This window comes from Stigmatopora nigra, chromosome 17, assembly GCF_051989575.1.
Source record: "Stigmatopora nigra isolate UIUO_SnigA chromosome 17, RoL_Snig_1.1, whole genome shotgun sequence".
NCBI lineage: Eukaryota > Metazoa > Chordata > Actinopteri > Syngnathiformes > Syngnathidae > Stigmatopora > Stigmatopora nigra.
Window position 1 is genome coordinate 4350139 of NC_135524.1, and position 26632 is coordinate 4376770.

At 38.6% G+C, this 26632-nt stretch overlaps 1 protein-coding gene and 1 long non-coding RNA gene across 9 annotated transcripts in view; both read right to left on the minus strand.

The window, feature by feature from the left end:
- Nucleotides 1-612: 612 nt before the first annotated feature.
- On the minus strand, nucleotides 613-17904 carry LOC144210182 (uncharacterized). 3 transcript variants are annotated; one of them, XR_013329322.1, is made up of 4 exons: nucleotides 16885-17904; nucleotides 16172-16666; nucleotides 2302-3051; nucleotides 613-1874 (listed from the first exon to the last, which is right to left on the minus strand). It is a non-coding gene; the product is annotated as an uncharacterized LOC144210182 (long non-coding RNA). The 3 variants fall into 3 exon arrangements; XR_013329323.1 differs by lacking the exon at nucleotides 613-1874 and adding an exon at nucleotides 3632-3724 and having other exon boundaries at nucleotides 2159-3051; XR_013329321.1 differs by lacking the exon at nucleotides 613-1874 and having other exon boundaries at nucleotides 2159-3051.
- A 171-nt stretch (nucleotides 17905-18075) lies between these two features.
- ctif (CBP80/20-dependent translation initiation factor) overlaps nucleotides 18076-26632 on the minus strand; it is a 63351-nt gene continuing 54794 nt past the window's right edge. For 5 of the 6 annotated variants that reach the window (XM_077737010.1, XM_077737009.1, XM_077737008.1 and 2 more), the window contains 2 exons: nucleotides 23292-23345; nucleotides 18076-21321 (listed from right to left, as the gene is read on the minus strand). In XM_077737010.1, coding sequence (XP_077593136.1) covers nucleotides 21103-21321; nucleotides 23292-23345 — 273 coding nt within the window. In that variant the 3' untranslated portion in view covers nucleotides 18076-21102. The remainder of the gene's footprint in view (nucleotides 21322-23291; nucleotides 23346-26632) is intronic. The other variant, XM_077737007.1, reaches the window with a different exon arrangement.

Below are 26632 nucleotides of genomic sequence, written 5' to 3' on the forward strand. Positions count from 1 at the left end.
AAAAAATACATACTTTGTAGTATGGCTATAGTAAGGAATAACATTGCAAAATATGAATTTTATGTGCCTCTCTTTGTCAAAAAGGTTCCTGACCCTTGGGTTAAAGGCTCTTCTTTCGCCGAGTTATTTCGGTATGGATGTCCTTGATGACTGACGACATCATATACAGGAAGCAGTGACGCACACCAGGAAGCCACAAAAGCCAAGGGAGATGCCCGCCTTCCTCCGGGTCGCCCAACGTGCGGATTCAAACAAAGGTATTTGGGTGGCACGCCTGTGGAAATGACCACCACACCGCACGGTGACCCACTCAAGACAAAAGTGTGTGCTAGTGTACGTGTGTGTATCCTCTTGTCTGGGCCCAGTCCTGTCAGATGGGTGTCTGTGAAGAGGATTACTACAGTAAGCCTGCTTTACCCGCAGCCACCGTCTCAAAGACCTACATTCACGAGGCCTACTTTACATGACATAAAGTGTGAATACTATAAGGTTGTCAGAATAATAAATGTGCAATGGCCGGACATAGTGAAATTTGACCTCCAGGCCGATCTAAACATCCTCTCAATTGTTTGAATGTGGAATGTGAGTCACCTTTAAAAGTAGAGTCTCATTTGGAGGTGTACACTCTATTTAAAGATCAAACTCCTTCACCTCGTCCATTCTTTATGTCATATGTCCATACAATACATGCACAATACATGTTTACATATGAATTTCTGCACTCATGTCTGCCTGCATGCAGTAAATACATGTTTGCCTATAAACTCAAACGAAAGGGGGTTGTGGATAAGGCAGACTGTCTGCTCCCAGCCAGAAGGGGGAGGGCAGGAGATAGGGGACCATAGTGGTGGTGGGGGGGTTGACGTCTGCCCATGATTACAGTCTGGAAGTGTCAATCAAGAGTGTGGGGGGGTCTCGGATGGGTGGAGCTCAAACACAGCCACAATTGCCTATGGCATTCTCATGCTCATTTCAACCAGTGGTGGAACGTCACAGCCTGCAAGGCCTTCTCTGCGTCCCATCCTATTACCATCACACCATGCCGTAACTCCCTTCTATGGCTCTGTACATTTCTATAGCACATTACCAAGATAACTTAGAGAAATGTCAGTATGCACGGCCTAGAAAATATGATGGATGACTGCAATGTTGCCACCAGACAGGCGACAATTTCGTTTTTCAATAACACGACGCGAGGAAAAGACATTTCAGCCTCAACTGCTGACAGCTGACTTCAATAATGCAGCATGACTTTAAAAGCCGATTGGTCGCCATGACGAGTGAGATGAGGGGGAGGCGGCGACCGCTCAGCCTTCACAATTTTGTGCGAGTTGACTGACATGTGCATTTCTCAGCGAAACCCCGACAAAAATGGGAGATGTGAAGACATAGTTTACATTAAAAATAACATTTTTAATGTAAACTAAACACTTAGTCATTTTTTTCAGAAAAAAACAAAAATCCGGTCAGCCGAAGACCGTTACATATTGTTGACTTTGTATTAGTAAAACAATTGCTAAAAATATAGAGCAGTTTAGGATCCAACAATTCAATAGTCCAGCTTTTGAGGTATCTTAGAATAGAAAAAGTGATTCTATTTAGGTGTAATGAGGTCCTGGTTGGGAAATATTTTCCCTTAGTTATTTCTATGTCTTTGTAGTCAAGACCTTCCAATTATGACTGCCAATTTGTGGCGCAGAGGTTTGTTCACCTGGCTACAGTGTGGGAGATCTGGGTTCAAATCCCGGTCCAGAAACATTTTTCACTTAGTTGTTTCTGTGTACTTGTAGTGAATCCCCTCAAATGATGACAAAGGAAAGTGTAATCACTTGGTTGGCGCAGAAGTTTGTTCACTGCACTTGTGTCTGGAAGACCTGGGTTCGAATCCCAGTCTGGAAACATTTTTCACTTAGTTGTTTCTGTGTATTTGTAGTCAAGAGACTCAAATGATGACAAGGGAAAGTGTAGTCACTTGGTTGGCGCAGAGGTTAGTTCACTGGACTCCTGTCTTGGGGACCTGGGTTCGATTCCCGGTTGGCACACATTTTCACTTAGTTGTTTCTTTGTACTTCTTGTCAAGACACTTAAATGATGACTGAAGAGAGTGTAGTCACTTGGTTGGCGCAGAGGTTAGTTCACTGAACTTCTGTCCGGGAGGCCTGTGTTCGATTCCCGGTCGGGACGCATTTTCACTTATTTGTTTCTGTGTACTTCTTGTCAAGAAACTCAAATGATTACTAAGGAAAGTGTAGTCACTTGTTTGGCGCAGAGGTTAGTTCACTGGACTCCCGTCTGGAGGACCTTGGTTCGATTCCCGGTGGCGGCACACATTTTCACTTAGTTGTTTCTTTGTACTTCTTGGAAAGACACTCAAATGATTACTAAGGAAAGTGTATTCACTTGGTTGGCGCAGAGGTTAGTTCACTGGACTCCCGTTCGGAGGACCTTGGTTCGATTCCCGGTGGCAGCACACATTTTCACTTAGTTGTTTCTTTGTACTTCTTGTCAAGACACTCAAATGATTACTAAGGAAAGTGTAGTCACTTGGTTGGCGCAGAGGTTAGTTCACTGGACTCCCGTCCGGAGGACCTTGGTTCGATTCCCGGTGGCGGCACACATTTTCACTTAGTTGTTTCTTTGTACTTCTTGGAAAGACACTCAAATGATTACTAAGGAAAGTGTAGTCACTTGGTTGGCGCAGAGGTTAGTTCACTGGACTCCCGTCCGGAGGACCTTGGTTCGATTCCCGGTGGCGGCACACATTTTCACTTAGTTGTTTCTGAGTACTTCTTGGAAAGACACTCAAATGATTACTAAGGAAAGTGTAGTCACTTGGTTGGCGCAGAGGTTAGTTCACTGGACTCCCGTCCGGAGGACCTTGGTTCGATTCCCGGTGGCGGAACACATTTTCACTTAGTTGTTTCTGAGTACTTCTTGGAAAGACACTCAAATGATTACTAAGGAAAGTGTAGTCACTTGGTTGGCGCAGAGGTTAGTTCACTGGACTCCCGTGTGGGAGACCTGGGTTCGATTCCCGCTGCCGTCGTTTGGCTGAAAATGATTGGAAAGGAGAATTGGTCAATGGAAACAGAAGAAGAAGAAAAAAAAAAGAAAAACTTTTTAATTTATATAAAACACTTAGTTATACTTTTCAGCAAAAGGTTATATTCCGAACTGCCTTCGGCAGTTCGGAAGACACTTGATGGACCTGTATGTGCGAAAGGCGTTCTCGGGTCGGCCTTCGGCCGACCCTCGACCGCTTGCTTGGTCAGTCAACCGGCGACACCGGGAAGCGAACTCACGTTCTCTCGGTGCAAAGGCGAGTGTGCAACCCACAACACCAACTCGTGCCCCACTTATACAAGGGTGTTGAAACGTTTTATCCAAGGAAACTGGGGTGAAACACTTAGTCATTTTTTGACAAAATGCTTCATTCACTACTGAAGAATTATAAACTTAGACACTTAGGCATTAGAACTTATTCTTTTAACTGAATAATATTTGGAAAATCTTTGCCTGCACATGGATTCGAACCAAGGACCTCAGAGGTGGGAGACTGATGACTTAACCATTGGGCCATCACCCTGTGGAAGAAAGCAGTAGTACTTGTACTCTTGTCCCTTTCATTTACCTGAATATATTTGGAAAATCATTGCCTGCACTTGGATTTGAACCCAAGACCAAAGAGGTGGAAGACTGATGACTTAGCCACTGGGCCACCACCCTGTGAAAGGATGTAGTAATACTTATACTTTTATCTCATTTATTTAAAACGACATAGTATAGTAAGGCTTTTTTTCTTACAAAAACGACATAGTATAGTAAGGCTTTTTTTCTTACAAAACAATATAGTATAGTAAGGCTTTTTTTCTTACAAAACGACATAGTATAGTAAGGCTTTTTTTCTTACAAAAACGACATAGTATAATAAGGCTTTTTTTCTTACAAAAACGACACAGTCGAGTAAGGCTTTTTTTCTTACAAAAACGACATAGTTTAGTAAGGCTTTTTTTCTTACAAAAACGACATAGTATAGTAAGGCTTTTTTTTTTTTACAAAAACGACATAGTATAGTAAGGCTTTTTTTTTTTTACAAAAACGACATAGTATAGTAAGGCTTTTTTCCTTACAAAACAATATAGTATAGTAAGGCTTTTTTTCTTACAAAACGACATAGTATAGTAAGGCTTTTTTTCTTACAAAACGACATAGTATAGTAAGGCTTTTTTTCTTACAAAAACGACATATAAGTAGTAAGGCTTTTTTTCTTACAAAAACGACATAGTATAGTAAGGCTTTTTTTCTTCATCCACCACTTCATGTACCTGAATAATAGTGGGGAATATTTTGCAAGCACTAGGATTTTAACCCAGTGGTTTGGTGCTTTCATTTAAGGAAAGATGACTCAGTCTTTTGGGAGAGTGGTCAGTTATTTTTTTTAGCCCCCTATTTTTAATAGCAATTAATACAGTCTGCCTGTTTACAAAAATTACATATTAATTCTATTGTTCATTCATATGCAACATTTTGATGTTTAAAGACTACGATTATAATATTAAGATATATTTTTCCTAATCATTTAACAAAAGCTTTTTTTTCTAATAAATTAAACAATACAGTGTCTTATTTGCAAGAAAAAATAGTTGGATTAGAAAATATCCAAATTTTTGACACATTTTTTAGTGAAAGACACACTTTAACTCAATATTCTTTTTATTTAAAATGACTACTTATAAAAAGTTAATGCCCATGATATACAGATTTATGTCTTAAAAAATATTCAATTCATTTCTCTAAATATATATCCTTTTTAACCCTTGACATTCCTTCCCAATCAAAAATGTATTTGACATCTAGTGCTGACAATGCCATACAATAATATTATTCCAATTATATTCAAATACTCTTCTATGTATTTGAACTAATACATTAAACCAGCAATGTCCCACATAGCAAACCAATTTCAACCATGGTTTAATGCCCATTAAGCATCTACAAAAAAATGTAAATGTAATACAGTCTTATGTTAGAGAGCAGAGGGCTTTCCAGCAATGCAAAAAAAAAAAAAAAACCTCATGAAAAATTAATCCCTACGGCCAAGTTTGGTGTCTGACACAAATAGGATGATAATCAGCACATACTTCAAGCATGTACACATGTGTGAACGCACACTCTCATGCACGCACGCAAACACAGACACGCACCCACGCATGCACAATTAGAATTTTTGTACTTTCTTGTAGTGTCGGACCCGGGGGCCTTGTTATACAAGGAGCCCGATCAAAGCAGAAAGAGAGCGATATGAAGCTCCGAGGAAGACGGCGACTTTTACTTGAATTATCTGTCTTCTATCCTTGAAAAGCGGCTGGGTAAAGAAAAAAAAATAGAAGGAAAAATAATGTTTTTAATTCAAAGTCAGTGAGCAAAAGCTTGCTTAATATGCGATTTGTTTTTCTTTCTTTAATGACTTCAATCATGCTGACGTTTATTTTCCAATGCACAAGTCTGAGCTTGCCAGAAATTCCATGGACCAAAACTAACTACATTTGACGTTTACACTATTTTTCACCTCATTTCTTAAGAATTTTAATATTTAAAATGTGTATTGAACTCATTAAAAAGATGTAAATGGGTTGATCTACTTTATTAAAATACAATCATAAAATATACATTTAATATAAAGCTTTTTATAGAAATATTTTGTCAAACTATATTAAAATAAAGCAAATATTTTAGCTACTGTAAGTAGCATTTGCATGACCATTTTGCATTTTTTTGCAGAAAAATAAAACTAAACCTGTTTTTTACGCTCATCTTTTGTTTTTCCATTTTTCTGTCATACCGAACATGACTTTTTTGGTTGTTAGCTCGTGAATAAGACTCATCTTAAATGAGTTCTTGACATTTATTCTTTGAAAGGGTAGTAATAAATTGTATAGAGTGTGTAAATGTCAGAAAAACCATGAAGAATTTCACAGGGAATTTGGTCATGTCGAGGCAGGTTTTTAGCATGCGCAGGTCTTATCATTTGAATGCAAAGATTATTTATGAATGAATACCATAATGTTAAATACCATTTTCTTATCCTAAGGTGTCATGGGACAACTTACATCAGCTGATCTAAGATGAATATTTGTCAAAAAAACCCTAAAAAAAAACAAAAAAACTGCGATCAATGATAGAATCTGTGACCCTGTACACATTTCAATCTAGATTGCTTGCTGACACATAGTGGCCTTTCATGCATGTTTAACTTTTGAAGGGCTGAGCCAAAAGAAGAATAATATGCAAAAGCATAAAAAAGGTGGATACAGCACTGCTGTTGCTAGGCAACTGCATGCCTCCAAGTCTGTGGAATTTAAGCTGTGGAAGAGATCCAATTTTCCCGGGAACCCATTTCAACATTGCTCCAGACCTTAGTGGTTTGTGTGTGTGTGTGTGTGTGCATGTGAGGGTTTGTATACACTCAATATGTTCAGTTTAAACTTGAATGTGCATGTGTGTGTGGTATTTGATTATGAGAGTGAAAGAGTAAGCCCAACGTGATGGCAATGTTACAAAGTTCTAGTTGGACAGACGTTAACAACCCTGAAGAAACAGAAATAGAAGCGTGAAGCATTTATAGATGTGAAAAAGGTTGCTCGAACCCTCCCACTCCAAATAAATTGGACATATATCGCTATCAATGCCAGCCAATGCATTGAGAATAGAATCTAATCAACATGCAATTATTGAGAAGTTAACAAAATGTAGTAAAAACAACTATTTTAGGTCAGTTACCAAAATTCTACCCCATCAAGCACAGCCAATGAGTAAAATATGAATACTTTTAAATACTAATATAACTCACTTCACCAGATATATGATAATGGTAGCCAATGATTTGAACAGATACCCTAAAATGGTTAAAACAAGTTTTTTTTCTTATTTTGGGTGCAAAAGATTTGCCTTGTGGATGCCTCTGTGAGTGAATTTCATCCTCCGCAGACATCAAGTCAGTCTAAATAAAGCCTGGCACAGGCCCTCCCACGGCCGGCCCTCTCAAATTGCATAAACGCTTCCCCCCGTCACTTTAATGCAAAGCCTCAGCGCAGTGTGCATGATTAAATGCTGTGTGATTATGGTCGTAAAGGGACGGCGCAGGATGGGGAATCTATCACCCCGCTGCACTCCGCGTGGCAAGCTGTCACTTTCCGACGCTATCTTGCCCGCCGCTCATCTTATCTGCGGGCAGCAGGCCAGCTTCGCGCCACCACGTCGTCTAGGCACACCACCGATTCGCACCCTGTCTTGTCTTGTTAAAGTTACAAACGACTTGTCACACAATGAGTCAGACATGTTTTTTTTTCTTTTCTTAAAAGCACAAATGGAATAAAAAACCATCAATATGGTCTCAAACTAAGCCCATTTATGGAAAGAATTCGGGGGAAAAAGGAAAGACTGGTTAAGCTCGCGAATAAATATGACAAAAAAAGGGAAATTATAGCGTGCAAGAACAGTGGATTGAAGTTGCCAACAGCAACAAGAAAATCAATTTTTTGGGTCATCCGGGAACCGTGCAAGGTAAATTTGAAAAGATGTGAGGAAATGCTGACAGTGATGGATTTTAAAATGACAGCAGAAGATATTTTGAACACAAATCCTTGCACAAAAGTGAGAGAAAAGGCTCAATAATAAAACTACTTCCTAATTAATCTTCCCGTTCCATTGGCTTGGTTCCAACCACAGAAAAAAATCCCCAAACATGCCACAACATGGTGTAAATTTTTTAAATTTACTAACATGCTAAGCATAGACTTTCTATTCCTGTCCTGGGGGCGCTGGAGCATACCCCCAGCTATAACTATGGACATAAGCCTACCCTGCATCACTTTTACATCTGATTTCTGTCCATTTTTTTTCTGGGTGCTTTCTCTGAATAAACAACATTATAAACAAGCCCAACATCGAGTACATTAACTCCCATGTGGCACATTTAAACCGTTCAGCCTATAAAAATCTCCATTCTCTATCTCTAAGCAGCTCAACAGGGCAAGGGATGAAAAAAAGATGCAATACCCGGACAAATAATGGAATACTATTAGTACAAGTACCACTAAGATTCATAGCAGAAGCGTTTTTTTGGATTAAAACTTTTTTTTAAAATTAAAATCAGACTGATTTCAGTCTGATTTTGGATGCATTTTCTTTGCCATTAACACAAAATGCCTTCTAGCTAGAGATATTAAATGACACAAACATGATGTCAAGCTGCCTTGAAGAACTGAAAGCACAACAGTTGGATTTATTGAAGCATTTTGCAAGCCTGCCTCCCCCGACAGTTTAATTTGACAAGATTAGCCCAATGATCATAAAAGAGGATGCTGTAGTGTAGTAATATATGTCATTCAGCGTAGAGAGTGCTCTGACAACAGGATGTTGTGGCAGGTGTCTCTAAGCGTTTCATAGTCGTGAAAGGCCAAATCTTTGCAACACGTTTTTAATTAAGTGTGCTTTTTACGTTAATAATAATGCAAAAAAATCCTGACTGTTAACAGCAACAGTACATATGAAACATAAACGTCAGCGGGCCGGATTAAAAAGCCTAATGTGGCCCACGGGCCGTAGTTTGCCCATGCTGAACTAACATGTACACATACCAAGCTCATATTCTTTCTGACAATAATATCACAAATATAGCAAGAACATATTAAGCAATATAAACCATATGGTGTTCCCTCTCACATCAAGAGCCCAAAAGCCAAGACAAATATCCACAAATACATTTAGAAGTGAGTCAACAATGATATCCAAACGGTGGAATATGGTAACATGGCGAGCCCGCCAGCTAACCCGCCAGTGAACCTTGACTGTGACACACCCGAATACACGCACATACACAAAAAGTGTGAGACAGAGTGGAGGTGTGAGCCCCACTGAAAGAAACATATGAGATATTAAGAGCTTTGTGCACTGTCGCTCCGCGTGTGACGTTTTGTGGCACCTCACGCACCACTAACCGGGAGTGTGACAACCAGCGAGAAAAACAGGAAACCGAGGAGACTGTGTATGATTGTCAAGATCAATTTAAAATATCTGCAAATGCACCCGTTTCAAGCATACAGACAAAAACACTTGGTAAAACTTTCAGGAAACGCAACTGGTATTATGGTAGTGTTCAGAGTAAGAAACACAACAATGTAGGCTGTACTTAAGGTTCTTGTAGGGGCCTTTTTTAATGATATTTTTTGAATGAAATCCAAATCTAAAGCCTTTATTGTTATTATACACAGCGTGTATAATGAAATTGGTGGTACTACTCCACAAAGTGTGTTTTCCTAGTAAAAAAAACATAAATAAGTAATATAAAAATATAAAATGTCAAAAGGTAAACTTTAAAATATTGCACAATCTAAGATATTGCAGATTATTATTAAGTTATTTGGAATTTGTTAGAATTTGCTGTTGGCCAGTAAAAAAAAAAAAACAGTTTGTACTCTACTTTATTATCATGCTTAAAAGTATATTTTGTTCTAGTATTTTAAAAAAGATATTATTTTTACCAAGGATTACATTTAATAATGCCTTTCATGTCAAATAGAGACCCCTAGTTTAACCTCAATTTTTATTTATGAACTGTAGACTAACAAAAGCATGTGCTCACAGGACCTGCCCGTCATTTCCTCTTCATGTATGAATGAATGTAGACGTGGCCTTTAAAAAGCCCCTCTGGATGCTGACACATTTGATGCAAAGTGCTAGGCTGCTCCACAACAGAGAGAAAAAAAAAAAAGCATCGCTGTGAGCCGCACTGTTTACAGGCGGCACCTCGCTTGAGTGCACATAAACGTACTTGCGAGCCCAGGTGGTAGCCGCTTTGACCCCATTCAGTTCCAGACCAGGTTGAATGGAGAAAAACTAGTGTACTTTTATGTCTTAAACTTGCTTTGCACATAATGTAAGTAAGTTAATACTGAAAAATCCAACCTATGTACTAGATTTGAAAATATCTGATTCAATTTGACAGAGCCTGTTCAGATCATCATGAAAAGAAGTCAGTCAAACTACTTAAAGGCAAAAACAATTGATTTGAGTTACTTCAAGTTGTGGGCTGAATGTAGCCTTTGTTTATAGCCTGCGGTGAAAAAACATGTTAAAGCATTTTATTAATAGGCGGGAGAAGATAATGAGGACTGCATTCACTCAGACAGCATAGCTTATCAAAAGGCATCCCCATCAAAATGAAACTTACAGTAGATTCACCTATAGAGTAGCAGTCCACCCCCAAGTCCCACGGGAATATATATTGATGCCACATACAAAAGCTAGACTCAAATGCAGCCTCAAGCTGAGGGAGGAAAAATTCTACTGCATTTGTCATTTTCTACAAAATCACATTGAATCTGCACAAACTAATAGATTTTTACATTTTCTTCCAGATAAGGATTTTATAATTTAACGGCTTTAACCCATTCCATGTGAGTTTAATGACTGTCCCGTCCTATAAAGTGTTAAGCATCCACTTTTTATACTTTAGAAGGAATAACGGCAAGAGAAATGTCAATGCCACTGGAGTAATATTATTTAAAAAGTAAGATTTCTTTTGTAAGATCTCACAATACTGTACAAATGTATCAAATGTGACATTTAAAGGTAAAATGTTCTACGCCATTGAGGACAGTAAGGCTCGAAAGTGGCTGAATCTAAAGTACCCCCCATTGTACACTCACGGCTTCTTGATTCAATTATATAGAACCAGTGTTTTGCCTGAATAATAATCTGAGGGGAGGGGGCCCAAAAGTTAATTTGACACGCCCAATTTGCAATGTGGCAATTCTCTATCCAACGTGAGATACGAGAGGGACGAAGTATTCAAAAGAAAGTAGACACTAGTTGTCCAAATTTTTTGTTTTGCGTTTTACAGCCCCTCTATCTTTTTATAAATTACATTTGAATACTTCTTAATACATTCCCTTTTACTTTACACTTGATACTTTTTACTTTAATGATGAATGATGAGTATGTTAATATTTTAGTCCTTTTTTCGGTTTATGTTTCGTATGTACTGTTAACTGATGCACTTTTTTATATGTATCGTATCTTGTGCTGACCCGGCCCATTTGTCAAATTTTTAAAGCCCCCCAGGCCGAATAGTTTGCCCACCCTGCACTAGTTATGACTATACAAAACAAGCCAGAATGCTACACTACAATTAGAAAACGCAAATGCCGTGCGCACAAAGCTTTTTAAATGTTTTTTTTGGTTGCAAGAAAATGTTTCCATACGTCGACAGCGCTCGGCGGTATAAATTGCCACAAGCCGCAGCCATATCGTCATCCTATTGCCTCGTCCTTGTTCCCCCGCCAGGAGACCCCGAGGGAGTCAAAGACGGCAGCCTCTCCTTGACCTCCCCCCTCTATGAGTGTGGCTGACCTCCCTTTGCATGTGAGGTTAACTTTTTGTGAAAGGGGGCAAGGTCAAAGGCAGTGTGAAAAGGGGCGGTGGGGGGCCAGGGGGGATTTGTGTGCGTGCTTGAGTGGAGGAAATTAGCAGTTCAGGCAACACTTTTTATCGTGATGTTCTTCTCGCTCATCACTGGGAAGGCCACTGAGGCGAGAAGCCATTGGGGGGGGGAGGGAGGTGGATCATGGTATGGGGGCTGTCGGATAATGGAAGGTGACAGACATGCAAACCCACTCACACACACATTATGTGTGAGAAGTGGTGTGAAAATATAATATAAATATGTATACACACATACACACACATACGGCATATACACATACACTTCTGTCCCTCTAACCTTCCTGCACTAAGCGTATAAAATAGCAGAAATTCCCAGGGGAAATAAAACAAAATAATGCATATATACATAGTGTGTGTGTTTATATATAGTTTTATTTTATTTTTTCACGCTATATGTCGCATTGAAGTATAAATTGCATTTTTGGGAGGGGTGTTTATCATCTTATTTTTTATTTTATCAGAAAATAAGAACAAATGTGCGTAAAATAATGGAAAAAATGGACTTTAGTATTAGTTGCAGGCGCAAGAAAGGATGACTTATAGTTCGGAAAATACGGCAATTAAGTAGAAATATGAAAATATCTGTACCATTATTTAATGAAATGAAGTCAAGTTAATTATTATTCTAGGTGTAAGGATTGTGCAAGTACATTTAAAGTTGTGTTTGACAGGTGTATTTTAAGGTTAATTTAAGCATGGTCAGCACTTGGACTGCCTGAAAGGTCAACTGTCTGTCAGCTTTCATTTCAAGTTATTTTTTTCTCTCCGACTTTTCTGCAAACACTCCAACACACATCCGCTCTGTTCCGTTTTCTTTACGAGGCGTGTTGACACAAATATAAACATTACCGCCAGGGCACGCTTGTTACACCTGCGTGCTCGTTCCAACAACACGTTGTTTGCCTTGGCCGCACTGCGGCGTTAAGACAAACCACGTTTTTTCTTTTTTAAATCTCGGCCACGTAGCGGACAGGGTAAAAAAAAAAAAGTCTGACGCGGATGAATGTGCACCAGGGTCATCCCTAGACTAATTTACCTCCTCGTTTGCCGTGGGCGTCAAAGTCAAAACAGCAATTGAGCTGTCAAACAAGAGGCCAAACACGCGCGGCGGTAAGCAGGAACGAGCGATCAATAATGTAATCAATCTTTAAGGGAGGGCTGTGAAATTATGACGAGCCTGATAACATCGCAGTTGCAAATCAGTTACAAGAGGGAAATCAATGGCGTTGATCGGATTTTTAAACAGGTTTGTCAATAGCCCGATTGGATGCGTTGGCATTTCTATTGAGAAGATTTCTAAAGGCAAACTAACCAGACTGATTGTTACTTTTGTATTTGATTGAGTTTATCGGGATTTTTAGGAGAATTAATTCACAATTAGGAGGAGAATAGAGACACAAATTGTTATGGGAGGGGAACAAAGTTATATATTACAATAATGAAGGCAAAATATTATGAAAATAAAGTTGTAAGTGCAAGAAAATAAGTATTAAGGCAAAATACTACTAAAATAAAAGGAAAACACAACAAGAAAGATGTGCTTTTACCATAAAAACAATTACTGTTGTTATTTATGTCAACACGCCTTAAAGGAAACGGAACAATAAGTCAGAAAAAAGTCAAAAAGTGAAGTTAAAAGAATTATACTATCACTGCCATGATATATTTTTACAAACAGCTAAAATTTAAAAATCCTCTGAAGGAAATCGAACTACCACCACTCCTTTTCCAATGAAAATATTCCAACTAATTCCAACTATTTCGACAAAGATTCAAACGTATGCCTTAAAATTCCAAATCCAATAAATAAACCCATTCCAACTATAAAAAATACCAACAATTTCCTAAAGCCAAGCTCATTTCCTCAAGTAAACAACAATTTCCCCAATTCGGATCTGCGCCAATGAATAAGAATAACATCTAAAAAGTTTTCCTGAACTGTTATGTCTCACTCAGACTCAAAAAAGCCCCAACATCGTCATCTCTGCATTACCCAAGAGCTACTGTAAGTTGTCCCTTGTTGTCGGCATGTTTAATATTCCGAGCCGGAGGCTGAATAGCGCGCCGCTGATATCAAACAACGTCGCCATTGTTGGTGCGCCACCATCGCGGCGCTCGCCGGTGGCCCCGGCTTGACCGCGAGGGCGCCTCAACGCTCCTTTGTCTGCCGCCTCATGTCTCATGTGTGCTTGTACGCCACGCACGCACAAGGCACGAGCTGGGAAAAAGAGATCTAATGAAGAACACAAAAGAGGTGCGAGATGCTTCCAGCCCACCCACACTCGAAATTAACATAAAAATTACGCTTATACTCAACCTGCAGCAAAATGGAAAAAAAGAAAAAGTATCTGAAGTATAGCATAACCTATACATATATACCGCCACTACATAATTGTATAGTAGTCCAATACTATATACTAATACTAATACTAATTACAACTTACCCTATTCTTATGTGTTTTTATGCTACTATAGTATATACCACCAACACATTATAGTATAGTAGTCCCATACTACTGTATACTAATACTAATTACAACTGACTCTATTCTTGTGTTTTTACTCCACTATAGTATATACCACCACTACATTATAGTATTGTAGTACTATAGTTATCCCAAAAAATTAATTTGTTGACTATTTAGCCTTTTGATATCCATTTTACTATTTTTACTTATCAGAAGTTTGTTCTTTTCTAATAAATAAATGCAAATTATTCTCCAGTGCGGTTTAACCAGGCATTTTTCTACTTTATTGTACTTTTTTAGACTATTGAGACATAAACAGTAGCTTTATTAAACCAGTTAAGTTGATAGATGTTCATTTTATCTGAATAAATGTTTGGCAAACCCATTCATTCACTGCCATCCCTCCCAGTTCAAAATGAATTGGACAACTAATTTAAATTCACAGCAAAAGTGTGGACTTCTCATGCTATTTCTATTTTCCCTGTGGGTTTTTTTCCTCCTCCAAGTACTTCATCTTTGATTCTACAAAATACATGTTACGGTCAACTATGCTGAGGCTGGATACAAAAATATATGACCCGAAAATAGAAGATGCAATTTTAAACTAAATTGAAAGACGTGGCTCTTTAGGAAGTGAGGATTCCAAATAGGCTGCCATTCTTTAGTTGGATATAAAAAGGTCACAACTTTAACATTGCACAAACTAATGAAAAATGTCATTGTGCTGAATTTTCTTAAGCGCAGCCGCCTGAAAAGTTTTTTTAACGAATCAAAGACTACCTTAAAAAAGCCTTTACACTAAGAATAAGAAGATATTGGGTTGGGTTTCTATTCATTGGTGCATGGGGCGTGGATTTTCCAAGACAAAGTAGCACCTTGTCTTCGAATCCACACGATCCGCCGGCCGTCATCTTTGAAGCGTGTTTATACGGGGGGAACACGCCTTCAAGCCGGCGGGCCCGTTAAAAGTGGGCAAACGCGCACAGATGTTTTCACATTACGACGCCGTTCAAAGCCTTCCTCGGGGGTTAACTTGTTTCCTGACTTTTAAGCATGTCTGGCGAGTGGGGGTGGGTTGTCGAAGAGGGTAGAGGGGGTGCAGGTTGCCTGGCAACAAGGTCGAGCCTGATCATCGCTTGGCGGGTGCCCAGCAACAAAGACATCAGGTGCCACGTTCTGCTGTTCATGTGCAGACATTGGCAAAGCGCCCCCCCTTTTCCCCGTCGCTAATTATAGTGGTAGTGTTGATTTTCGATTCAGTGACCCATCAGGCTTGACTAAAAAAAACAAAACACGTAGACATCAGCAGTGGCCAGTAACAGACTAAAGGAATTGTTGACCTCTTCCCACTTCCTCATTCCTAGAATTCTTGGCCTCTCCTCTCTCTCTCTCTCTCTCTCAGTGCCACATTCCATCTGTTAGTATTGGCACCAGCGACGTGGAAATAGCGCAAATGTGAGCCAAGTGAACGCTCGGGCGAACACGCTAGCAACAAAGACGTCAGGAACGTGACCCATACACGTGAACTCTGCGCAATGATTACGATCGATTCGAGACAAGCCCATTCATGAGAGTACAGTTGGTAATTGTGCAACTCTTTTACGTTAAAAGTTGTCATTGGAAGAAAATGTGTGTTAAGGTCTAACATATGCATGCATGTACATCTATGTGTATGTATGTATATATGTGCTTATATATGTATGTATGTATATATGTGTTTACATATATGTGTGTATGTATATATGTGCTTGCATATATGTGCTTATGTCTAAAATGCCATCTGCATCCTACTGTATCAACGAAATTTCCAGAATATGGGATGAATAAAGTTATTCAATCCAATCCAATACAAAATAAACTTGCCAGGCCTTACAAAATCTAGATGATTAGTCCCAAATTTTACATACATCTCAGAAATATCCTTTTTGCAGATTATACAGACATAAATATTTGTGACTTGGGTGTTTCTTTTTCCCAAAATATATCAATTTTGACATGTAAACCAAAACATTATTTTAAAAGTATCTAGTCATCATATTTCAAGTAGATGAAGCATAATTAGCGCATTCTATTAATAGTAATCTTTCAATTTTTGTTACCTAATAAAATAGGACTGTTACAACTTCTATCAAGAGTAAAGTACAATTTTAGATTTTTTTTTTTAAATGTAAGATTAAAGATAATGAGAATGGTCTTACCTTAGTGCCACTGACAATGATAGATGTCCAATTACATGGCTCCTCTCATCCTTCTGCTGTGAATTGATGAGTTTTTCACTAGTGCTTGATGATGGTTGGTCGCCGTTTTATACGGACTGGACGCCCATCGCCTGTAAACGGAAGCCAATGAATTAATGTTAGCAATATTGAGAGAAATCTCGCCGTTTCACATTTTCTTAACGCCACTTATCCAAAAATTCTATGGTCAACCCAGTGAAAGATGAGCTAACTCTCTTGGCAAATATTTAAAAGAAGACTTTGAAAAGGACTCTAAGCGGGAGCCGGCGTTTGGCTCCATTTAAACTTGATTTACTGACTCAGGAGTTCCTGCGCCCCCCAAAAAGGGCCGCTGAGACACTTCATTCAGGAAGCGTAAAGGTCGTGATATCATTTCCTGCACTGGCAGTCCAGGAAGCGGCGACACAGCTTTGCAGTTTCCGCTCGGGTTGACATCAGCTTCTGAGTTTCCCTCTGCTAAAATAAAAAAATAGAGTTTTAAGATTTGCGTCATTCAACTTAGCATAGACAATTCGTGACAACACTTTTAGCTTTGAAGCAACTTGTGTTAAAATATGAAGAGGTCATTAATAAGAGGTTGTTTAATGATTTTTTTTTAGGGTTTTTTGGGGTAAGATAACAATTTTTCAAGCAACATTTGTTTGAGAACCCTCAAAAGTGATGGAGTATCTTACACAAGGCAGTGAAAGAGCCATAATTCCACAAATCTAGTACAGGAGTGTCAATTCTAACAGCGGACATTCACTTCTCGCTCCATGTTGTCCGTCATACCTAACGCTCGCATCATTTACGGCCTGATGATGTGTTGCCATGTCACTCTGTAAAAAAAAAAAAAGAAAAAAAAGCACATTTCTTTGCCTTCTATATATAGAAAGCACAGGGTGGATAATGAGTGGATGTTCCAGGATAATAACTTGGAAGTAACGAGTAGCGGGGGGTCACTGGCCCGACCGAGATGGAGAGGTGAAAAGGTCAAACTGGAAGCGGCAGGTGCCCTACGGTTATTGATTTTTCCTGGAGAATAAGGACATCTGGGGAGATGCTTTCTCGGCTTTTTAACGCAACTTTGTCTTCTACATTGCGCTGGCCTTTTGACCTCAGAGTTGCATCTTGGTTGGACTCCATTAAATGCTACATTTAAGTAGTGTAAGTTTTGTCTAAATCGTTTTTCACTGCCTGAATGTGTTAAGCATTGCAGTAAATGTTTGTTAAATAATCTTCTGCAGATTTTTCTTCGCTATATTTTGGATTCGCAAAAATCTGAATCACCAACAAGGAGAGAATTGCACAAGTTTACCCTCTTGGTACAGAGGCCGACTTTATGAAAGTTTCAGAAAGTAGAGAGCTGGCCTTGGCCAGTAAATGCCTGGAGCATCTGAGGATGAGAAAGCATCCTGAATCAATAGCATTCTCTCGTCGACACGGTGGAATAATCTGGTCGGAAATGCGGGGATGCGTGTACAGACCTCACTGACCTTCAGAACGGCAGATCACTGGAACATTTCATTGAAATCGATAAGGGCCCTGTCAATCCTGAAAGGAGATTGTTTCAACTTTTCAGTAATCTAGAAGACACTTCACTGTCGATCAGATTGTCTAAACAAGTCTTGAGTTTGAAATGTAAGGCTTAAAAGCGACATTAAACGATAATCCTAAAAAGTTTGATGGCGTGCTTTAACAAATTAACCTTTCCAAAATGCCGACTGGGGAAAAAAAAGGCATTTTTACTAAATTTCGCTAAAAAAAAAGGAAATATGAAGCCAAAATTGGCAATTTCTGTCAGTAATGTTAAAGCAATACTAAATAAATATAAGTTTTCGATGATACTCCAGAGGAGAAAAGTGGTATTGTTGTCCCCCAATGGAAGGCTGGTGTTATATTACCTAAATGGCTGCTATTGACGGGGAGAGAAAAGTAAAAAAAATGGAGATAATTGCCACTGGCATGTGTCAAGACTACCCAAGAGTACTAACTGGCAAGTATGCGTATGGAATGGCTATTGGAAAGTGTCGTTTGCTTAATGTGCGACGGCATAACGGTCGGCATGTAAATGAGTTTTGCATTGTTAGCGTGCCGACCAACTGCGGTGACACATTTGTCACGCGTGTTTGCCGCTAATGACGTTGAAAACAATATGAGCATCTGCCTTTTTTGTCTTCAGAAGGGGAAAAAAAACTTAATTTGTCCTGTTTTTTTTTTATTTCTCACAAGTCCTGAAAAAAAACAAAACAGGAGACACCTGAGTGGAGCCCATTGGATTTAAATTTTAAATATTCGATGATAAGCATAAGGATGGGAGGGGGGTTTGAGACGATGGGGCTCCACCGACACATAGAAGGGGGGTGGTCTCAGAGTGCCAGACATTTTTTTCCATTTTTTTTGCAGAAGAAAAACTTGCATTGGCGAGTAAAATACAGTAATACCACTTACATACCTTCCTGCAAGCTAGGTATCACAAGTCTTTTTTTCTCTCTCCACCTCCTGTATATGAATGAGCTTAAATAAAAAGCTAGAAATAAAACAAGAGGAAAAAAAAAAACAAGTTATCATGACATCATCATCTGAGTGATGTTTCTATTACATATGATCAGAATTCTTGATGCAAGACAGAGGAAATAATAATAGAAAAACACACGCTATGTGTAAGCACAAGCATGTCCGCTGTATTGGGGGTGCAAGGGTACTTTATAGCACAGGCTGAGGCTATATTATGGGCTGGATCTAGCTATAAGGCCGGATTTTATTGGGGCGAAGGGCTTTTTTTTGGCTCTTCCTTGCTGTTCAATTCCATATAAGGCACTAAAACAGAATGTAAAAAAAATAGTTCATTGGTAGGCCAAACTTGGCATAGAACTGTGAGATTGATGTACCTTTACACCCCCTTTTTTGTCATTGTGTCCCAATTCAGGGGTTACATCAAGTTGAACGACGACAGCGTAACGCAATGCAAATGGCGTCATTCATCTAAGCGATATTACAACAGGAATTTTGTAATTTTACTTCTCAACGGCTTTAAGCTTCATCTTAAGAGTAAAGTAGAATTTTGTGATATCGCAACTTCACATATTTTGTCCTGAAATGTCACAAGTTTAATTTTGTGACACATTTTTTAACTCTAAGGAACACAGATATTTAACTCTTTATCTCTTCTTCAATTATTCTTTACAACTGTTTATGACCTCAATATTGCCAACTAGGATCATAAGGTCAAAAAGTCACATCTTATGACTATATCATTGAATAATGTTAAAAAGATGCAGCCCCTGAATTGCAAAGTTGTGTTAACTAAAGCAAAAAAAAAAGCTAATTCCTCATTAAAACGTTCTGGGTATTTTCCCATAGAATTTCTTTTGTGAGCTCCCATTGTTTAGGTTTTTTTTTAACAAATACATACATACTCAAGACAGATTACACAGAGCCCATTCACAAATGCTACATAACCAATGATAGCGCACTCTAACTCGAAAGATACACATGTATAGATCTTTTAAATACTCAAGTAAATAAATGTCATTATTTCTCAAATACAATATAATTGACATATAGTGTTGATCATAAATGCACACCAAAAATACACTGCAAGGGACTTTTCCAGTTAGACGCCAACTAGGTTATATTTGCCATTTTGTTTTGTTTCTTTTTTCCTATCTTGATAAGAAAAAAACGTTATGAATTCCTTTTTATCTTAAGAATAATTTCCTTTAACTGCCGGGATGTTTTCTATTCACCCCTTTTGTTTGTTTAAAGCACACCACCTCACAACAATGCAAACAACTCAAATGTGTGCATTAAGGCCTAACGCCAGATGTCATTTGTAGGTATGCATTAAAAAAATGGGTCAAATAACAATCGGGAACGTTCACTAAGGAGTCTTAGAGCCACTCTGAAAGGGTTAAAAACATTTTTTTAAATAAATCATACGAGTATCGACTCATAGGCTGAACCTAAATGTCTAATTTTGTAAAAATCTAACATATTAAAGTGTTATTTCTCCCCAGAAAAAAATATATAAAAGAAAAAACTTTCTTCTCTCTTCCTACCACGCTACTTTTTTCATATTGTAACTTTCCATCAATGTATTTGCACCCCATATTCTCCTATTACAACTAAAATATGGTATAGTTAGCATTTTCCCTCTTCAGCGTGGCGCCAATACTCGGACAATAAAACCCAATATTCCAATAAATACATTGTTGTTGTTTTTTTTTAAAAAAGCAATTAAAAATATTGCGGATGCGCACGGCTCGGCAGGGACAAAAACAAAAGGTTTAACAGCATTCCGACTGTTTTTTTAATACTCCTCTAATTCTGACGACCCCCTGGTTTCCTTTTTCCGTTGGGGAGCGGGATGCCCGTTTTGCAGTGCGTGCATCGATTGTGTGTGTATTGTGACTGTGTGTGTATGTTTCACGAGGGCTCAAGCCGCCATCTGCCACCCTACTCTAGCCAGCCTGATCCTTATCCCGAGCCCAGCCTGGCCCAGCAGGCCTGCTGTCTCATCCCTACAAAAAAGGCTTCCTGCTAAGGGAGGGAGACAAAGGGTGGGTGGGGGGCGCTTAGGTTATTGGGGGTTGGCGTAGGCGTACTGGAGTCCCGCGGCGGCTAGACCTCCTGACCCGGGGGTCCCTGCGGAGAAGAGGGCAGACGGTGCAGACAGACAGCGCCGTGTCTGCTGCCTGCCTCCATTTTCTGTCTTTTATCAGCCACCAGAGCTGGGGGATGGAAAAAGAGGTTGGGGGGTGGGCGGTATTTGACGATAAAGAACCAGCCCCCTCCTCCCCTACTTTTAACACCTCTGTATATTCCCAGACAAGCTGATGCTGGCCTACACTCCCCCTAGTGGGAAAGAGTAAAGTCTGTAGCCGGAGTCGGGGGGGTGAAAGGGCGGTTTTTTATGCCGTGGTGAGTTTGTGGATGGTACGGTCGTAGTACTGTGTGGTGAGTGCTTCCAGGGGGCTCCAGTGGTGTGCGTGCAGCTCCACCACCTCCATGAGGAGAGAGCGAGTCAGGGGCGACTCGGCCGGGCTGAGCATCTTGTCGCGAACGGCCGCGAGCAGTTCGGTCATCATCTCGGGAAGTTGTTCCTCGAGGAGGCGCCCGGCGCTCTGCAGCTGCAGAGGAGCAGGAAAAAGTGTGAGACCATGTTGAGCGCATTGGCCTGATTTTGGAAATGGATATGGACGTCTGGTGGCGTCCAGTTCATTGGATGAAAGGGAGAAGTACAAGTGGACGTCTATTGTGGTCATGTCATTGGTTGGCTGCCATTAATGGTGCAAGACTTCCAATCAGTTAAGACTGGGAGGGGCGAATGAATGTTCGCTGCACTTTATGAAAATTTCCAGTTCCCAGTTTAAATTCACCCCCTTAGAGCAATTAATAATCAAAACTAGTACATTGATTTTTGAGTTCAAATTCATTTTGTGGCCATGCTTGTATCTCAAATGATTTTTTCCATAGCAAAGAAGTTTATGATGGCAGCCATTTCTGTAGCTCTAAGCAAATAAGAACATGTCCACTTTTTTTTTCCATATGTAGCGACCAGTTTAAATTAGCAACCATCTTTTAATTGTCATATATGTGCAACAAGATCAAATTTTTGCTATACATATGCTATATATATGGCAAAATAAAATAAAAAAGGTTGAATTCCACTCTATGTGGCACTTTGAACATGAAAATGTTAATTTGATAAAGAATGTGTAATCTACTATATAGGAAGGCAAATAGATGAATTGAAGTCCTTGCTAAGCAGACAGTGCATATAAAGTGGGAGGCTTTCAAAGTCTTTATCAGGACGCATAATTAGTTTTCGATTTCAAAGTCAAAGAAACATCACGTGGAAAGATAAAGCTCTACAAAAGCGGGTGAAAATCACCCATAAAAGCAAGCAGAGTCTTAAATTGGGTGTAAGTCTAGAGCTGCTACTGCCAGTCTATTAAGATTAGGAATAAAACAATTTACAAGGTGAACAATCTTGAAAAGTGTAAGTGGTTTTCCTGCTTTAATAGAAAGTTGCCCTTTAAAAATCTTAATTTAGTTATCAATGGACCTTAAAGTGGAATTACACTGGTAGATGCAAGAAAGCATTGGAAAATTATAGTTATTTATAATTAAGTTCTGTAAAAAGATTTGGGTACATCACTCATTTATAAATATTCCTCAAACTATTACTCTTATATTTATATGATTGGGAAGTTTGTCTCATAATAATTGTATTACAATTATTAATTTATCCAATTAGAAATTATTTAGAGTATTTAAATACTTAAATTTAATGAAAAAGGCTACTTTTGCTTTACTTTTTTAAATTGTTGTTATATAACTTTGTGTTATTATCCATTTAATTTCCTATTAATGTTACAATTCTCATAACTCTGGCCCTAATACAGTATTTCTTCGTAAAAGTCAAACCATTTTATCCATTTTTATTTTAATGAGCTCTTTTGTTTTTGTGGTCCATTAAAAAATGGCAAGAAAATTAATGGCAAATAAAAATAGAAACAAAATATCCTTTAACGATTTACCTTATTACCCTAACTGCGTTGCCTTTTGTTTAACCTCGTACACAGTATAAAGAATATTTTATCATTCTGCTTCACCTTCAGTCTTTTATTATTCATAACATTCGCCAGAAAAACAAGAGCGTATTCGGATGGAATTACAAATGCGACTACAGTTAAATAAATGTTAAAGTTTAAAAAGTAGCTTGTTTATACTACTGATTCTTAAAACTTAAGGATTTTTACTTATCAATTATTTTTTTACCTTCATAAGGAAAAGTCTCATTCACTGTAGGGCAAGTGAAAGTGAAAAATTATAACTTCCCTACAATATTTTAACTTTTTAAGAGCTATTGACGATGAAAGACGACCAATTGTAAAGCAATTTTCATCTTTTTGCGCTAGTAGTCCAAGTAATTTGAACTGGGAAGGTTGGTAAGAGTTTAAATGGACAGTCAATCACATTTTAACGCGATATCTCATAGTTTAACATAGCAACCAGTTAGCTTTTTTTTTAAAGGGTTTTAAAAATCTCTGGCTTATTATATTGTGAGTTGTGTAACTCTTGTTTATGTTTTTACCTCCATGGAGCAACACAGCACGGCGTCCTCTTTGACGTCCTTGGACTGCAGCAGCTACATGGAACAAGAAGAGACAGTGTCAATTGGAATCAGGGTGGAAACGAACATTGGCAGTATTGCGGCGACATCCGGCGGGGGGTGCAGACAAGGAGGGGGCAACCAGGCAAGATGCAAATATGCCATGTGGAAAATAAGCAGTTAAAGCACTTTTGCACCCAAATTTCAACATTCAAATTGAGTGAGACGGGCCTATTTTAGGGAAAGTCAGTTTGAGAGAAATTAAATGTGATAGAAAAGCCATTAGTGATGATATGCCAATTGGTGTGCACCTTCTAGATTAGGGGTAGGGAACCTATGGCTCTGGCGCCACATGTGGCTCTTTTGATGGGTGCTTATGGCTCTTGGCTAAACTGTGAGGTAAAATCTGGACAATACGTCTTAGAGTTGCTTTAGTCTTGCAGTTTTTAATTAAACCTTTCTGCATGTATGCATGCATGCATGCATCAGGCTAACAATTTTGTCAACATTATTCTGGGACTTTTTCTACTTTAAAAGTTAGTGAAATGACTAAAAATGCACGCATTTTCATGTATTTTTTACTTCTAGTCAATTCTGAGTATGGCTCTCAATGAATAACAATTGAAAATATGAATTGTTTATAACTCTCTCTGTCAAAAAGGTTTTCGACCTCTGTTCTAGATATTCACTAATGGACACAATTATGGCTTGACGATACCTCACACATTCCCTAATGAGTCCCGTTGGGCAAGTAACGCAGATGTTAAACTGACATAAAGTCAGTAATCAAGAATTCTTTTGCAAAAGACTTGTTTTCGCACCCCTTTCGTTTCATGTGGGGGATAAAAAAAGGAACAAAGCCTCACAACATCTCCCGACAAGCTGGTTGCTGTATGACTGCCTGTTTTCGGTTATATAACCAAACAGGGAAAACCTTCACAGTCTCTTGTGATTGCCAATCCAACCTCGTGCATTTAAAAGGCATTTGATCATAAAAATGGAAAGTAGGACAGCTCTGATTTTCTGTAACGTGAGTGAAGTGCATCCATATTCATGGCAACATTTCTGTCTGTGTGGATCAAACGTGAGTTGTTTGACGAAGAAATGACATGTCACTGATGGTGCAGTCAAAGAACAGTGTGATGGGAAGCACCGATTTCCAGCTGAGAAGGAAAGCACGTTTCATCGTTAAAGTAATAACTCACGCCGTACACGGCAACGGCAGCGTATTGGAAGTTGGGAGACTTCAAATAGGCTTCCAATAGTTGCATAGCAACACGACTTCTGGCTTATGGACCAGCGATCCCGCCTTTTAAATCAAGTATTTGTCTTTTTTCCATCAAATCCACTCCACTTAAGTGCACTATTCCAAAAGCACACACACTGCAGACGTCATAAAGTTCACATAAGCAGTGTTTATCGCAATTTCCCCACCATTTTTTCGGGGGAGAGCCAAGGCACATATTTTATGTTCACCTGTAATTATCTGTTTTTATAATTCCGGAAATGCCATCTTTTGACTACACAGTCCATTCTTATATAGGGGAAAAATGTCTTTTTTTCTTGTGCAATTTATTTCCAAACCAACTGAAGGATATTCATGTTGTACTAATATATTATTAGTATTGGAAGAAACCCAATAGGACACTAAAATGATAGCATTGGTATCGGCGTATACGAATAGATAAGTTTTTCATACTCAAAGTTTAGTTTTCTACTACAAAACAAACAAACAAACAAAAAAAAACAAGACGACGATTTCTGCGGCCATATAGAGCGGGGAATTATAATGTAGTGCCAATTGAATGGCATACATTTAATATTTTGTATATTTTCGCAAACAACGTTGATATTGTTACTTTATCGGAATTGGCCATGACAACCAAGCTGTCTTTCGGATGCGACAGAAGACAATCAGTTATTTTTCTTGCCATTTCAATCCATTTAACCTCAGTTAAAACATGTTGATGGCAAATTGGTGGCCACTCAAAATAGTACAACTTTTTGCCAATGGAACATATTCAATCACGAGTAGAATAGAGTTAGGCAGCATAAAATGTAAGTGTGTTGTGTTGATTCCTCGCTATGCTCCATGTACATCCCTGGCTTTAATAAAAAATGAGTTTTTCTACAGGAACAAGTTTCCTGTGACAGTACCCATGCATTTATAAAAGCAAAACAAATGTATCGTTATCTATTTTTCCCTCATCTCGCCTACACAAAACAAGCTATGCATCAATTCCACTCATATTTGAGGCAACCGCAAGAGGAAGTTGTTTCTGTACCATGTTTTTACTGCAGTAACATGCTGATACTTGATGAATAATTCAAAGACAAATTGTCTTTTTCCCGTTCTGTTCTCTTGTTGATGCTCCGAGGACAAATATACACAATTTAGCTGGGAAAATGACTGTCGCTTTTCTCAAAACGAGATCCAAAAACATACCATTAATCTTCTAAGGCTGCATTTTTAAAGACACGGGTCAAATTAAATGCATATTTTTGCTTTGTATTAACTGGCATTTGCCATATTGGAGGCAATATTTCGTCACTATATGCAACTGGTATGAGAGTGACCCTTAATTTATTCCCATTGCTAACCGCCATTGTCTTCCACAGGTGGTGTTGCTGATGAAAAAGCATAAACAAAGCAGTGCACAGCACCTGCAACTAAATGGAAGAGCAATTGCCACCCGCCTGGTGGATGTAGCAAAGCACTTAGAGGCCAATATGCAGATATTTCCCCTGGGTGTGACAATGAAACTGGAGCAGGGGCAGGTGCTTGAATACAAACCACAGTTAAGGTAGCGAACAATATATTTGCTTAAGTGACTTTACATCAGTCAGTTGGCTTATTATTATTATTTTTTTTTAAAAGGCTTTAGGGCTGAAAGTCATATGCTTTTGTTCAGAATGGCCCTATGAGAAAATAGTGATTTATAAATAATATTAACTTATTGGCTGCATTTTATGGCAATTTGACAGTGTTTGGACATTTTTTAAATTCTGTATTTACTAATATTTTCTGCTTATGAAGTGCTAATTATTTTAATATCTATTATTTTCTACAGCAGAGGTTGAGAACCTTTTTGATAAAGAGAGCCATAAACAATTCATATTTTCAAACATTCCTTGAGAGCAATACTCCGAATTTAAAAGTAAAAATACATGAAAATGTGAGCATTATTATTAATTTCACCACTTTGAAAGTAAAAAAAGAAAATTTGAGGACACTATCGCTAATCAATGACTATCAATGAGAAAATGAATGCAGAAGAGGCTAATAAAGAAAAATTATGATTTCAAAAAGGCGCTAGAGATAG